This window comes from Lagopus leucura, unplaced genomic scaffold (assembly GCF_019238085.1).
Source record: "Lagopus leucura isolate 7727_CA_CO unplaced genomic scaffold, USGS_WTPT01 Super-Scaffold_100009, whole genome shotgun sequence".
NCBI classification, from domain to species: Eukaryota; Metazoa; Chordata; class Aves; order Galliformes; family Phasianidae; genus Lagopus; species Lagopus leucura.
The window spans coordinates 2,270,370-2,287,276 of record NW_024962266.1 but is presented as its reverse complement, the minus strand read 5'-3'; the positions used below and the strand labels follow the sequence as shown (position 1 = coordinate 2,287,276).

General features: G+C 44.0%; 1 protein-coding gene across 1 annotated transcript in view; it reads right to left on the bottom strand.

The window, feature by feature from the left end:
- NIBAN1 (niban apoptosis regulator 1) overlaps positions 1–16,907 on the bottom strand; it is a 59,731-nt gene that overhangs the window by 24,103 nt on the left and 18,721 nt on the right. The window contains exons 2-5 of the mRNA XM_042873881.1: positions 11,788–11,918; positions 10,230–10,361; positions 9,448–9,562; positions 7,934–8,101 (exon numbers count right to left, since the gene is read on the bottom strand). Coding sequence (XP_042729815.1) covers positions 7,934–8,101; positions 9,448–9,562; positions 10,230–10,361; positions 11,788–11,918 — 546 coding nt within the window. The remainder of the gene's footprint in view (positions 1–7,933; positions 8,102–9,447; positions 9,563–10,229; positions 10,362–11,787; positions 11,919–16,907) is intronic.

Here is a 16,907-nt window from a genome sequence, read left to right as displayed (position 1 = left end):
GAGTTTCAGATGGGTGCTTCGCAGCATGCATTGCCTGTATTAAAGCTGCTCAAAGTAGCACCTCCCTCTGCCAGGAGCATTACCCTGGGGTTTTATAGCCTAAACCACAGCATCATCCATCTCCGATAATACCCAAGTGCTTTACAAACCACTCCTGGTAAAGATGATCATTTTTTCTACCGCTGACCTTTGAAGCTGCAGCCCAAATACAGCCTTCCACCTGCGCCAATGAGTCTCTTCACAGCTACTAAAATAGGCTCAGGGGGTGGCTGCAAGGCAGTGCCTCTTCTGCACCACCTCCTGCTTTGTACTACGTTAGAAATGAAAGATCAGACCATGGTGGGAGGTGATGTAAGTAGCAAGAACATCACTTCAATTAAGATTTTACACACGTTAATCATCTTGGCATTTCAGAATGAATATACCTCCCACTGATTGAAAAGCCCAACTACGGTACAAGCAAGAGAGGCGTACTGGAAAAGCCAAAGCCATGCTGACTGAAGGAACTGATGTCACAGACGGAAGACACCCCGTATAAGGAAAAAGTAGTCTCATTTTAAGCAAATCATACAGCAAGTTCTAAATTCTCTTCTAAAACATTTTTTTTTTTTTTTTTAGCACCTTGCAGATCTTGTCAGAGATTTTCACTGCAAAGTGGTGTTGTAAGTTGTGACGATGCTGATACTTCCACCAACATTTACTCCCCAGTTTTGAACCCGTATTTGGGCTTGTGGGTCAAGTGAGAGACACGGAATAGACCAACCATCACCTCAGCCACTCAGATGGGGTAAAGGAGAGATTTCACCCTGTTAACCATCAAGTGATTGAATTAACAAGTCAAAAAGCAAGCTCCAGGTCTGAGTTGGACAGGAGAAGTGCTAAGTACTGCCTGCACTGTGCTTTTGCCCAGCCACAAAGTATCACACAAACCTTCAGAGCAGAAAGCTACTGTACTTTAACATCAAAAAAGGTGTTTTTGGTATTTTGTGGTCATCAAAGCAATTTCCCACTCAGTTCTACTTTATTTGGTCCTTCTGCACATTATCGGAAGGAGATAATTCTGAAAATGATACCCGAAAAAGAAACTCCTTTTCTTCACCTGCCCTCTCCAGATGAGAAAAGCCATCCCATTTGCAACAGAAGACTCATAAACCTCTTCCAAGCCCTATTTGGATTTGTGCTTTTAGGGATAAAGATGAGCAGTCCAGCACCAGGTTTAGGGACAGTTTAGGGCATGCAGAAGGGATGGCAAAGAGAGGAAAGTGGCCAAGGAGGACAGTATTTCTCCTGATACTGCCGACCTTATCTTCATCTTGAGCATCTAATATCACCTTCTCAATCTTTATCAGCACTTCAGTAATTATTCTGAATTACAGCCCAAGAGTTGGCAAACCATTATGTACACATAGTGCTGGAACGACAGAAATAATGATGAGAAAAACACCTGTCAGCTAAATTTAGAACTGAAAAAGGAAATGTGGGCCCAGCCAGTGGCAACCCAAAACAGCAGAGATGGAGGAAAAAATCTGATGGTGTCTCAGTTCTGCTATTGCAGTGTGCAGTGTGAGATTAAAAGGAAATTTTGTATTCATCCCTTGCCTAATGCATTTATTTACAGAACTTTTCTATTTTTTTCTCTTTTCTTTTTATTTATGGCTTAATTGGAGACTTAATTAACAGGATATAGTTTTGAAAGTCCCTTAGCTTCCTGTGTCGTGATGGTGTTTATCAAGATACGGATGTGAAATCAAACCAGATGAAAGAATCTAAAAACAAGAAGTGAAACTGCATCTCCCCAAATTAGCTAGTTGTATTTTCCTTCTCCTCACACAGACTTCCCTGCACTGCAGCACCAACCAGTTGAGCTTCTTCCCTTTTAACAGCAAATACCAAGTGAAACTCAGTAGCTGGTAACCTCATACAGGGAAAGGAAAAGACCTCATAAAGTGACAAAATAATGAAAGAAACATTCAGGAGAAACTTCTGTCTGATTCACAGGGCATGCAAATGTAAAGAACTGAAAAATGAAGGACAGTAGTTAGGAGTTACCAGCTATATTTTGGGCATTTCCCTCATTACCGCTATTCTGGCACTGACAGCACTTCACTGCTGGGGATGAGGTGGGCACCTCACTAGCAACCTGCCCCCTAAAATGGGATGGGTGCAGCTCTCACCACTTCTCTGTTTTCCAAAAACAAAATGGGGATGGAGAGGGAATGAAAATAAGACCAAACTGTGGGTGGAAATGGAGGGACCATGAAGATAATGGCAAACAGATGATCTGCATGCCACAGTCCACGTCTAATCTGGAAATAGCAGGTTAAGAAAAGGGAGTTTAAAATGAAGCCACTTCAACACTCCACTTCAACTCAAGCACAGCTTCTTTAAAAACCTGAAAGCTTTTAAAACTAAGTGTTACATGAAATCTCATGCTGATGAAGGTCTGAGCTCGACAGAAGCTTGAGAAGAACTCTCTGGAATCACAGAACATCCCAGAGTCGGAAGGGACCCACAAGGACTGTTGAATCCAATTCCTGGCTCCACACAGGACCATCCAAACCTCAGACCATATGTCCAAGAGCATTGTCCAGAGTTTCCACGAGCTCTGGCAGCTCGGGGCTGTGCTCACTGCCCTGGGGAGGCTGTTCCTTGCCCATCGCCTTCTGGGGCAAAACCTATTCCTTCCATCCAACCTGATTCGTGCATCGCAGCTTCATGCTTTTCCTTTGGGCTCTAAAAGTAACAGTGAAAGGTTAGCAGCTCCTCCTGGTCAACCCAAGAATAAATTAAGGCAAAACTTGGGGATGGAAAGTCAAAAAAAGGTTCTATGGGCAGAAAAATGCACTTCATGTTGTCCCTTCTATCAGGAAGTTGATATGAAAATGACATTAGAATATATAGTATAGTCACATGCATCTTCTTCTGACAGTTATTTCTTGACTTGGCACATTTGCCATTTTAAACTTTTAGTTTTCGATTTTGCAGAAACATTGAAGGCATTATGACTACCCTGGGAACCTACCGCAAGTGTTTTACAACACAAGAAACTGACTAACAAACGCTGAAAGCTTAATCGTGTAGCACTGTGCCAGAGATCTGTGCCTTCTCTGTATGTGGAATTATCTCTATCAAGAGACATCACCAAATATTATTACTCTACGCCACGTTTTACTATTGACTCTGCATTTGCTGGTACAGAAGAAGCCTCTTCAGCAATGAGCATTTCTTTGGCTGATCCACACTCTATATTTAGAGACCTCCCCTGAACATTATCTTTCTATATGCATATTCAAGTCATTTAACTAATTTAACTCACCCTTTCATTTCCAACCACCAAAAAGCTTTGAAATCAGCAAATCTGCATTTTACAATGTTTCATATCCTCTGCCTTAGGTAATAAACTCAGTGAGAAAGAAATCACGGCATTTCAGAGCTGCACACAGTGTCCTTTAATGCAGCTCACTGATGCTTTCAATTACAAAGGTATTGGTAAAGACTGGGAAGTTTGGAGGGAAGGAAGCTTTTGATGGAGCTTTTGTAAAGTAATTCTGAGATAATGAGCAGGATGCACCGATTGTGCAAATATCCTATTAGCCTTTATTGTTCCTAGAAGAAAAAATTTAAGAGAAGGGTCATACACAAAAATGATGCAGACAAGTTTTAATACTCATTTGACTTAAGCTTAGCCAGAAAAGGGTAGTGACGGCAGGTACAGCTTATGTGAAGTTTGCCAGGTCTGGCACCCCAATTACTGCAGCTCTCACAACCGGCCCAGGCCTCTGGACCCCCAGCACGAGCTCCAGACCCCCACATCTCCTCACCATCTGGCTCAGACCTCAGATCATTCAGTTCCAGTCCCAGCCCTATGGTCTCTATGGTCACAGGCTCCTATGCCTCCCCTCGTGCTTGACAGATACCCTGAACTCAGTTTTGCTGGTGAGTGAAGCTAATGGACATTTACACCAGATGGAATTCCATCAGGAGAGCACTCAGGGCTCACCAGCCCTGGCCCTGCACAGGCAGTCCCTGTGCTCTGCAGTCCCTTCTCCCACAGCTGGCACAGGGACCTGTCACACACGTCCAGCTGGGAGCTGGCACTCCAAACCTGCAGGGTGCCCATGATGCCGGGGCTCCTTTCCTACCTGCTGGCACTCGGGACCCCAGCACACACCCAACAGAGAGCAGCCTTACCCTGGAAAAGTGTTACAATTGGAGGTCGGTAAAAAGGCAGGCAGACCGAGGCGATATCAAGTGTGGGGTTTGGCTGGGCTCACCACCTTCCTGTCTGCACCTCACTGTCACTTCCATCTCTTTCTTCCTCACCTAACCCCGCGCTTGTTCCTCTTCAATCCACTACAGCCTTTTCCTTTTCCCACCTTTGCTTTTTTTCCCCTAAATATCCCATAACAAATCTCACACGTTCCCAGCCTCCTGGAAGACACCCTGAGACATACTTTACACAATCCCCAAGAGCTTTTCCCCTGCATCCCACAGCAAGTCCTGTCCTCATTCAGGCAATGGCAGCCTGGGTAGGCTTCTGGGCACTCTGGCACTGGGACCGTGAGCTGGGCCTCCTCCTCTGAGTTCCTCTATGCCCCTCAGCCCATCAGGATCCTGCTGTTGCTCCCTGGGCGTTGCTGCTTTCAGCAAGGAGCCCTGAATCACACAGCCTCATAACTTCAGGTCCCCAAAGCATTTGACCTCCTCTGCAAAGCCTAAGGCATCACGAAAGCTCTTTGCAGAAGAGCAGAACGGGAGCTGCCCAGATGAATCACGGAACTTGGATGATTTCTGTGCTCAGATTAATCTATCCATCAACTTTCAGAATCAGGCTAACGAATGGAATCTCTGTGTACACATCCTGTTCACCTAGAATAATTTCAGCACCAGTCCTGGTTGGGTTAGGTACATTTTAAAGCTTGTTTAATTTATTTCACCTGAGTTGTACTCAAGAATGGTGCAAAAGTCTCCTCATTCCATCAACAATGAATGAAAACATTGTCTCGTTGAACTCATTATCAATTAGGATAAAAGAAAGCTGAACACAACAGGAAATTTGAAGGGGAAGGAAAAACCCACAGCACATGCATCTGACTCATACCTGCAAGTAGCAATCACTAAATCCAACCACTTTTGTAATTATTCTTCTGACCATGAGCTCTGACCAGAAAACCCAGAAACACAAGACGGACCAGTTATTTAAAAAGAGAGACTCAGAAAAGAGTCAATGGCTGAATCCCAGGGCAGCTCCCATGACAAAACCACACACTGATTCACTTGAGGTTTGTGTTCAGAAAGAAGCAGCATTTAATTCTGCTTCCTGGGAGAAAGATTCTAACTAAAAACTTCTCTGAATTTTTGGCTGAAACCCAGTGTGATACATTCCTTTCCAGAACTCCTAGTGCTATTTTACAGAAAAGACAGAAAGGCACCTTCTGATCAGACATTACATCTGCCTTTCACCTACCCTTGCCAAATCTGCCCTGGCAGGGGAGAGAAGTGGAGAATGCTGCCTTGGCCGCTGCTCCTCGTCCCACTACGTTCTATTCCACAGTCAAACTGGGAGGACCATTTGCTTCAAGCACAGAGTTAGGGTTACTGAGGTCAGTGATCATTTTTCCATTGACAGCACTTAGGTTTCTAGCAGATGGTACGAGTCCAAGAAATCAAGAAAATACTGGGTCCCATCTCCTTAGCCAGAAAAACCTGTTCAAGTTTACCAGTGAAACAATAGGTCTTAATCCAAACTGTCTTTATCTCCAAGTCTGTTGAGAAGAAATAGTGTGATAGGAAGGATGAGTGTTGTTAAAGGTACTCCAGTGTCACTTTGGTTGGGTAACAACTTGACCATAGAAAAAGCTGAGAGGGACAAATCCTGGAACAGATGCATAAACGAGCATCAGCTGAGCCATATGAAATATAATAAAACACAGACTTGCAGGCACTGGAGATGGAAAAGACCTGTTAGGTCATCGAATCCCAGCTCTTGCCAATTCCGAATTGTCCCCTGGAGTAATGTGCTGAACTTTAAGGGAAAAAAATAAATAAATAAAAAAAATAAGGCTGCCAAAAGCTTTGTCAATCCTGTTACACTTGCTCCAGAAGAAGGAAATGAAAAACCCAAATCTCACGAACAGGCTTCAAGTCATGGAAGACTGACAGTGCCAGGAAAACTTGATTATATCCCCATCTACTTACCAAACCCTGGTGAGGAAAAAAGGGGTGGCTTCCCAAAGTCCAGAGCACTTTCTGTATGACCACATGTGAAATCAGGCTAATCAGAACCATAAATCAGAGGCAGGCTTTGCCTTTGGGCACATCAGGGGAATGCAGGCTCCTCTGCCAGCTATGCAGGGAGTATTTATTGAGACTACAGACTTGAACTATTTGGAAGTGCCAGATGAAGGTGTGCTCCTTCTAGACTGATGCCTCTAGCCTATGCTAATCTACTCCTGAAATAGTCTGTATAGTCGCCACCTTTGGTATCGTTATCGCATCGTTTTAGCCCTCAGTTTCCCCACACCTACACAGATTTGCATTGGAGTTGCTCTGCCTGGTTTGTACAAGGCTGGCCGTGCTGGAAAGGCTTGCTGTGGCTCTCCAGCTTCAGCATGAGCACAGCAAAGGGGGCCCAGAGCATGCCAGGGAAGCATACACCACCTGCTGAGTGCAGGGACTGGGAGTCCTGCATGTCCTGCAGAGGCAGTGCCTGCCATCACCCACCACAGAGCACCGTGCAAAGTACTCAGCATCCTAGGGGACTGCCTCAAAGTACAGTAATGTGTTTTCATCATGGGAATGCAGTCTTAAAGGGGACTGGAGATATCGCTGGCAGCAGAGATGAGAAGAAATCCAGAAGAATCCAGGGAGGACAGCATGAGACAACTGTCTGAGGGTAATAGGGTGAAGCTGATGACCAGGAAACTAAAGTCATGGCTAAAAACAACACAGGGAGCAACTGCTGTAAGCAAAACAGACCCGTCACACATTGTACTCTCAATTCAATTATCTACAAGCATGGGCTTTCAGGCCTAAGTAGATGAAATTGTTGGAGACATTCCTGTGTTTTTATCTGCAACCAACGGCAGCAGAGCAGATGGGACTCGAAACCAACGCTACAGGCATGTAGGAACCTGGACACCAATAGGTCAGCTCGAAGAAAAACAAGGAAAATCACATTAAACCAATCATCTGAAAAACAGAAAAGTATTTCTTTTTTTGAAGGTTCCAGCTCACAAATGCTTTTCCAGTTCAACAGGAACAATGTTACTTTTATAATCCCAGCAAGTCACAAGTTGTTTTGCTTCAGACAGTGCCTAGAAAACTTCTAGCCCAATGTACCCAGAAAGTGAGATTTAAAACAATTTTTTGTGCAAAGCAACGTACACCATGCCTTACACACAACTCATGTCTCTCTTACATGGCTTTGCCATGGCTGAAGGCCTGAACTGTCATCTCAGCACCCAACAAAACCAGAAAGTGTTTCATCAGCGATGGTATATGTAAAAGACATTACAAAATGCACTGAGAGTCCACATTCTCTCATCATTTTACAGACGCAGTCCAGGAGACCTGTGCCACACTTGTCAAGCTTGCAAACACAGGCGAGAATTTAACATACCATGTTTACTAAGCATCTCCTGTGATTTTGCACCAAGATACTGGTTTTGCACGAACTGACAGCAAGGGGAATGTCGCTTTCAAAGCAATTCCCATGTCTTCTATTTGAGTTTCCTGCAGTGCAGCTCAAACCCAACCTAACTCAGCTCCTGGCAAAGCTAGAAAAAGTGTATGTTAATTCATTTCTCGAGGCACTGAAAACTGAACATCTTTCATACATTTTCACAGGTTTTTTTTTTTTTTTTACTGTAACAGCTATTTAAATCTCTCCCAGGGTAGATAAGGTGCAGGAAGAATTCCTTTTTGCACTCACCGTAGTTGGAGTGTCTCACGCAGTCACTCAGCACTGCACTGAACTGCCTCTGGGCTTCTGGCTCCTGGAAGCAGTAGTAGCTGTGTCGGGCAAACGGCTGCCAGAGATACACTGGGAACTCCCTTGGCAGCTGAACGAAGGCTTGAGCAGTCTCCTTCTCACTCAACCCTACACAGAACACGTCCCAACTTAAAATTTGCTGAATTTGGGGAGGGTTGGATCTTTTTCTCTTCTATGGCCTCTTGTTTTGTATTCAAGGCAGACGTAAATCACATACTTTTGGCAATATAATAGAAATATTCTATTGGATTGTAACTCATTTCCATGGCAAATGAGTAAATTAGCAGACAACTCTGGTCTCTTCCACATAGAGACCACAAAGGGGCATATGGTCTTCCATGCAGAAACAAACTGCATTAAATCATTAAGGAACAGCAGTGATTTCCCTTTGTCCAAGATTTTCACACAGAACTGCATCACGGCCTTACAAACTGTCACTTCAAGCAAGTGATGAAGCAAAGAAATCACAAAGTATGGACCTTTAAAGGTCCCTTCTGACACTGAGGATTCTATGATGATGATCTGTAGCTGCAGCCTGACCCGAATCATTGCATACAGGGGATACTGTACAACATCAATCTTTTCTCAGTGCTGTGCATCCAGACACAAAAGAGTTTCATCTTGGTGAGTGTTCTGCACAAAAGGGCAGAAAGGCTGAAAAAGAGTAACTGAGCCAATCTTTGCAGAGGGTGAGCCATGGGAAGCCTGAAGTGGCCCTAGGATGCTCATCCTCACATTGCTCATCCTCAACTCTGGAGCTGAGGTGACAGAGGACACCTCCAAGCTCTGCTGCCCCATGCCAGCCTCTGACCATCCTACACCATCAGTACCGTCTTGGGAAAAGGGAAATGAGGGGCACTTCCCAGCAGTTGTAACTTTTAAGTAATATGAGACAGGACTTCAAAAAATACACAAAAAAGCCCCCCACAAAAAAGATATCTTCTCATTGCTCTCATCCTTTTTCAAACTTGACTCTACACCATGTAGAGATTAAGCCCCTGAATTTTCTCCGTCTTCAGGGACTGGGAAGGTGACAGGGAGAAACCCTGCAACTCCTGCTGCAGAAACAACAAATCCAGCAACAGCAACCTTCCTGTCGTCTCTGTGGGATGCATCAACTCAGGCAGCTGGTACCCAAAAATGGAAACAAATAAACCAGAAATATTAACAAAGCTGGGAACAATAGTGGTGTAGTTCCTGCTTCACTTCTGCACAGATTCCAAAGGGTTTGTGTAGGGATACTGGAAAAATAAAGAGCCAGAATTTCTCTGAACATTTCAGTTCATGACATCTTTTGTGTATGTCTACTCTGGGATTAAGTTTTGACTTAGGAAACATGCTGTTTGCGTCTTCTGTGAGCTTACTTTAAAGCCTAACCTCGAAGTCTGCCCAGATGTAGCTTCTGTAAGGAAAAGAGCCTGAGGTTTGGCAGTTTAACTTTCACAAAGGCTTACCAACAGGATCTGGAAAATGTTTATCAGACAGCAAATTGTAATCTTCTTCTAAAGTCAGTACTTTGCCTCCTGCAGGAACAATATGATGTTTAGGGCTGAGTCCTTTCTGGTAGGCCTGGAAAATCACGATAGAGGGAGTCAAAAATTGAGATTTAAGGACAGAGAAAGCATAAATTTACAAAGCTAATGCACGCATTTCTCAAATGAAAAGGTTTTCGTCAGGCTGAATTTGAGATATACTCACTGGACTTGTCAAGTCTAAAACATTTTTAAGTAAAAAACGTATTTAGAAAAGATCTTTCAAAGCTCATCAACCCCAGTGAAGAGTCAGGGACAGAAGGGAAGAGGAAAGGATTGGATTTTCTGCTAAGCTGCACTTGTTTGATTTGTCAGCCAGGACTCGTTTGACCACAGCAGCTGCCAAACAGAAGTCTTCACTGTAGCCTGACTGAAGCAACATAAAAATTTCTATTTAAAACTCAACAGTAGAAACCTGGTGATGTATTATAATCACATACAAAAAAGAAGCCTTCTGTGATATGCAAAGGTTCAAAGTGCTGTCTAAGTGATTTGCTATGTTTTGCAAATGTCTGTGGCCAATAAAAGGTACTTCAGCAGACCCCCAGGCATCCCTGTGAAGTTTCCAGCCAAGGCTGCAAGGCTGGAGCAGCCTTTCTGGGACATTTCATCTATTGCTAGAAGAAAGGCACTTACAGCAACAAATTCCTCAGATCTCAGTCTCTTGGGGAGCGTTGAAGAACATAACAGGAAGAAACATTTACCTCTTTGGTCTCAAAGCAATCCACAGTATAGTCATTTTTGATAACAACATATCTGTCCTTCCACTTCTTCACATCCTCAGCAAAATGCAACAACTCTGTTTCATATAAGACAGTCCCAGCTTCTGACTTGGGCTACAAAGAAAATTTTCTAGATTTGAAAGGATTCTGGGTCATTTTGAAATTTTATTTCTACATTTCTGTAAGATTGCTATGAGGGTTTTTGAGCCTTCAAACACAACTGGAAGCAATACACATCTGTTTCAATCAGACAGATCTTACAGAAGTAACCAAATTCTTGCATCTCGCGGTGAAGAGGAAGCAGAGAAGCTTTGCCTTTTAACACCACTTCCAGATTTCTGAGGCAGAGAAATTCAGAAGGGGAAATGGGCACAACCTGGAACACAGGAAGTTCCATAAGAACATGAGAAAGAACTTCTTTACCATGGAGGTGACTGGAACAGGCTGCCCAAAGAGTTGGTGGAGTTTCGTTCCCAGGAGATATTCAAAACCCATCTGGATGCTTTCCTGTGCAACCTACTGTAAGGAGCCTCCTTTATCAGAGGGGTTGAACTTGATCATCTCCAGAAGTCCCTTCCAACCCCTATGGTTCTGTGATTCTGTGATCTTTCAGTTGATGTGCTGAATATAAGATAGCTTATAGTTCATTATCTCTTACTTTCCACTATGTACAAAAAATATTTTGTTGGTGCAGCATTATTTATAGCATTATTTATTATGAAACAGTGGATTATTTCCCACTTCTTTGTAACACTTTTGCACATGTGATCTTATAACTAGCATGCATTTCTTTGAAAGATGCTGCTTTCCTATTATGCCACCTTCTGCACCCAACCTCACTGCTTTTCTCTGCATTTCAAGAGCATCAGAAATCCATGATTTTTAACACAGTCAAAAAATTAGACTTGTATTTGCATGGAATCATCATAGAATCACAGAAAGGCCTGGGTTGCAAGAGACCTTTGAGATCTTCTAGTTCCAAGCCCCTGCCCATAGTGACACTTCCCACCAGGTTGCTCACAGCCCCATCCAGCCTGGCCCTGAATACCTCCAGGGAGAGGGCTTCCACAACCTCACTGGGCAACCTGTTCCAGGGTCTCACTGTCCTCACAGTAAAGAATTTCTTCCTAACATCTAGTCTAAATGTACCTTCTTCCAGTTAAAGCCATTTCCCCTCATCCTGTAACAGACATGCCCTTATAAAAAGTCCCTCCCCAAATAATTTTCATTATATTAAAGCATTAAAACTCTGTGGCTTTATATATGGAAATGTCTAAGAAACTTTGAAGGTATTTCAGGCTTGATTTTTAGAAGCTCTGAGTATCTGTATTGCCCATCAACTTTACTTAAGGGGATTCAACTCTGGAAAAAAACAAGAAAACCAAGTCCAGCTGGTAGCTGATATACTTCCAGTTCATGTTTTTCATATATTACAACTACTAAATGGCTTATTTAAATAGTTTTCACATGAATTATTTCATGAAGGAGAGCAAAGCTGTAGGCAGCTTCAGGCTGGGGCCAGGCTTACGTGTCCTCCTACCCTGGTTTTCAGGAACTGGGACTGGGAATTGCGGTGCTGCTCCAGCTCATCCTGCACGTGCTTGCAGAAAGCCACGGCGTACTGGCGTTTGTAGTGTGGGCTGAAGTTTTTGATGATAGCCTCTGTTTTTCCTGAAGGAGAAATAAAGATGAATTATATTTAATATACACTAACTCAGAAGCTGTAACGCAGAACCAAAGCAGTTTTTACCACCAACTCAAAATATTGCCCAACTGCACCTATGGCCACCTGCTGCCTAGCAGGTCAGGGAACCCTCATGGATGCATTCAGCTGCTGAGATACCACAAGTACAGATTTTGCTCATTCCAGAAGTGACTGAAATGGGCAAAACACATCCCAAGTACATTACTTTAAAAACAGGCATCTTTGACTCTCCCACAGACATACTGTCATGGAGCAGTGAACGCCTGCAAGCTGATAAGCTTCTCAGAGAAACATAATCACAAGTGGTAGTGGGTAGTGTTTACATACTGGATAGTGTTTAGACACGCTAGCCAATTTTATCACATAATCAGATTATAAAGCTGACTCAAAACTCTTGCAAATGATGTTTTCTAGGCTTGGGTACAGAAGTCCCTTCTTTGTTTTACTGTAAACAGACATTTAGCCCCACTGTGTGGAATGCTCATCTTGTATTGTCTTGCTATGATCGAGATCTCATCAGTAGCAATAACAGCAATAAACACATCTGAGGGTCTCATTTCTGGGAATCTTACAGCAATTTACAAGTAATTAACACATTAACCCTAGCAAAGAAATAATAATGCTTTGCAAACAGGGAAGCAAAGCAAGAAGTTAAAGCCATGTGTTCGTATGCAAACCGAAAAGTGAGCAGCAACACAAAAACCAGAACCTGGACCATGACCAAGATTTCTGGAGGAGCAGAATGTCGTTGTTCACACAAAAATAAAAGTCTCCTGGCAAGTCAGACAGCTGCATCTCTCAGCTTGATGACAGCACAGGTGTTCCAGGTACACCAGCACAGCAGCTCAGAGATGGGCTGGAGCCTCACCCTCCAGCATCTGCAGGTCTGCTGCCTTCACATCAACCTGAAGCCACACCCTGACCCTGTTCCACCCCACAGACTGACCTGTGGGACAGACCAAGTCACCAGCATGGACTCCAATCCTCCAGTTTCAAGAGATCAGATTTCTACTGATTACAGGATAATAGCAGGACACTGGTGTTGCCAAAGCACAGAATCCCTGCCTGCAGACTAAATTGCTCCAGGCAGAGGCACCAGCTTCTCCAAATGAGTCAAAGCTTTTTCTTCTGGAAGTGGACAGACACAGCTTGCAGAAAGATGCTGCTGGCCCCAGCCCCAGTGGAGTTTTCTGCTCAGGCCTCTGGCAGGGCTGTCCCTGCTTGCCACCACAGGGATTTCATTCCCCTGTCTTGTAGCAGCCTGCCACTGTGGGCTGGGGATGCTGGACCTCATTTGCCTCTGCAAGCGGCTGCTGCCTGCATCCTGCAGTAAAAACCTGCAGAGGAAATGGGACAAGGAAAAAGTTCTGGTGCTAGAATAACAGCCAACAATCAAAGGAAATACCTGTAGTTTTGGCAAAGTCCTTCAGTTAGGCTAAACTGGCTCAGAAGGGCGATTCCTCAGCATAAACATTTCTTAGATCAGCTTCAAATATCACAACCCAAAAGGGAACTGTGCCATTCACGATACATATAGTAAAATTTGTGGCCTTAATGCAACTCTTCCATGCAGAAATCACTCAAAGTAACAAATCAAAGAGCAAATGTTTCATGCTGTTTGTTCCAGCCTTGGCACTAATTTTGCAGTAAGGAGGAAAGGTTTTTTGATGGGGATGTGAATGCCATATGAACTGCAGGAGGACCCGAGGCTGCAGCACTGGGAGCAGCAGGAGCTCTGGGCGGGGGGAGCAGCAGAGCTTTGGGGCATTGTTTGCTGATGGATCTCTTAAAGATTTTGGCTTGCAGAAGATAAAAATACTCTATCGGAAAATAAACATGATGGGAACAGCAATGAGTAATAGAAACTTCCCATGAAATGATAACATGGGGCAACTCGAGATAGAATACTCCAGGGCAGTTCAAAAATGAGTTCCCCTAATTCTTTTCCAAATTTAGTATGGCTCTCTCAGTCAGAGCTGTTTATATGAAGCAAAGCCAGCTTTCCCTCTTGGTTGGTCTGGCAACAGCGCAGCTCCAGCCTGTGTAAATGTGGTAGCAGAAGGGCTGCATGATATATGACCATCTCCAGCAGAAACCTGCACGCAACCAAAATTACAACCAGGAGAAACAGAGGAGTGATGGAGGTGGAAGGATTTTTGTCCAAGGGTCTGCACATGCAGATGTTTGCCCTTTGCTGAGGACCTGGAATACAAAATAAGCTTTCCTAATGCTTCATGCTGCATCTCCTGTTTTACAGAACCCTGCATGCACCTGATCCCAAAAGTTTAGCCCAAGTTACGACGTGTGTTCTAAGGGCAAAATGAATGTCATTGCACTAAGCCACAGGAGGCACCTGCCAGCTGCCCCACTGGAAACAAGACCATCTCCACGGGCCTACAGGAGCTGCTCACCACATTGAGCCACTTACAGTCAAGGAGAGGCAGAGGGGAGGACTTGCCATCGCTGCCCCTCAGCCCCTGGCCAGCACCTCTCCTCCTCACAGCACAACCACTCACACTCAGCAGTGTGCAAACGGGCCCTAAGAAATACCACCACCAATGATCTGGATCTCTTTGGAGAGCCGAGGGATTTATCTTCTTACAGCACTGAAGTCCTCTGGAATATATACTTAGTATCCCCAGGGACACGAACTGCAAAAAGCCTCAGTTTATTCCCTTTATTAAAAGCAAACCCTAGACAAAATAAAACCTAAGAGAAACAATAAGCATTATACGTGGTGAATGCCAGCACTTCAATCAAGCAAGTGTGAAGTGCTGAGACAGAGCAGGGAACAAAGGGCATTTTGGATGGGGCTGTGAATGGGGACATTGTCCTTGTGCTTCTTCATGAGCCCTGGAGCAAGGCTGCCGGGAGGAAATACCCAAAGCTCAGTGCGATGTACCCACGCTCACCAGCTCGGAGTGCAGCGCAGGCTGTACACTCTGCCCACTGTAACTTAACAGTACTCAGAGAGTTCAGAAGAAAGCTGCTAACAATATATATATATACACATATGCAAATTAAAAAAAACCAACAACATACAGTCTTCTAGCCCTCCAGGATAGCAGTGAAATGAGCTAAGAAAATAACTTCAGACTTCACCTCATGGGACAATTCCATTTTAAATCCAAGATAAACGCAACCTTCGACTGAGATAATGTCTCAAGCTTGTGATGCTTTACTTGAGCCTTTACTCGATGCTTTCACTTGGCAAAGCTGGATTTCAGTCTTGGCAGCTCTGAAATGTGCTGGATGCTTGCTGTGAAGAGGGAGAAACAGCCTCTGCTTCTGTGGCCCTGCAATACCATGTTCACCATCACCTATTAAATACATCTGAGAAACAGAAAATCCATGGAAGTGATCATCAAACCCTCAAACAGTTATCACCTTCCAGCACTCAGGGATACATAGCAATGCAGTGAGCATTACCCGTGATTCCCCCTTTTCTATGGTTCTTTTTGTATAGCACTCATGGCAACACCAAGAAACTGCAGCAAGCATATGCTCCCGGGCTTCATCCTGCATGTAAAGGGAGGCAACACACAATACTCTGCTGCTGAAAGCATAACTTGGTTTGGTCTTAATTTACAGAAGCAGTATTCTGATTGTTCATGATGCCTTAATACCTGTTATGAAGAAATGAGATGGCAGACACTCCTGATGTCTGCAAATCCTGAGTTCTGCTTTGGATGAACCACCTCTCTTGCTTGCACAGGCAAAACAAGAAGCTGCCCAATGGAGCCACCCATCTCCTCAGTGCAGACATGCTAAATGAGCTGCTTGCACCCGATAAAATACAGAAAGCCATTATTTACTCTCAGTCTTGTTTTGTGCTGATGGAGACTACTCTTATTAAAAACTCACAACGCCGCAAGCAAACCTGTGTGCGTACCTCTCCCTCAGTGACCCATCTGGAATGCAGATGCTAAACTGCAAGGGTAACATTCCACTTAGCCATCCAAAACTAAAGTCATACGATGTAATAATACATCAGATCATCATCTTATCCTCAACTCCTTGTGTACTTAGCCCACGTTTTCTGTAGGAAGATGTTCAAGTCAACATGGTGTTTTTTAAAAAACAGATTTCTTCGCCACTCTGTCCATTGAGGTTATGGGTGTGGAAGCTGTGCTCCACCAAAACCGGAGCTCCTCTCTCTGGGCAGGCTAAGCAAACAAGCGTGCAAGCGCGCACAGATCTGATCCATGGCAAAGGAGGAGCCAAAAATAACAAAAATTCAGGCTCACAGCTCTCCCTTTCTACTATTTTACTCGAGTACTTGGCTTTTAACTGAGTGCTTTGTAATGTAAAGCAGGATTTTATACTGAGTTGCATAGATTTCAATAGGCTTATACACCTGTAAGAGTCTTCTCATGCAACTTCATGAGTATTTCATACCTCAGAGACATGGCCAAGTGACTCAGGACTGATGGCTTTACAAAAAGGTTTTGTTCAGCTAATGGCATGAGAAGCCTGTGATTTAACTGTGATTCTGCTCTTCCTAAATACCATCTCATTAGTAAAAAATACAGAGCAAGTTACAGAGCAGTAACCCTGCTTACACAGAGATAACCTCCTGTGTCCTGCTCAGAGGCTCATTCCTACAGACATGCTCCATTCCTCCCTCCCAGACCAAGATGAAGAAAGTTATTCCCAGGAAATTCGTGGACAGGATTATCACGCCTTTGATCTACAGCTAAAACCACCACTATACTAACAGCCCATCTTTGGAAGAGTCACAGATGTCTACAAAAACCTGAAACTCTCTGGAGGTTACTTTCATTACCATCATATTGTTTTGATGTCACACCTCCCACCTCTCCCAAGAAGCATCTGAGTCTCTCCATTGCATGTTACAAGTGTATTTCTTACAAGGGCAGCTGCTGTAAGGTAGAGGTGCCCAGGGAAGTTGATTTTAGCATCAATTTTCAGTACTAAAACAAGAGGCTATTGTG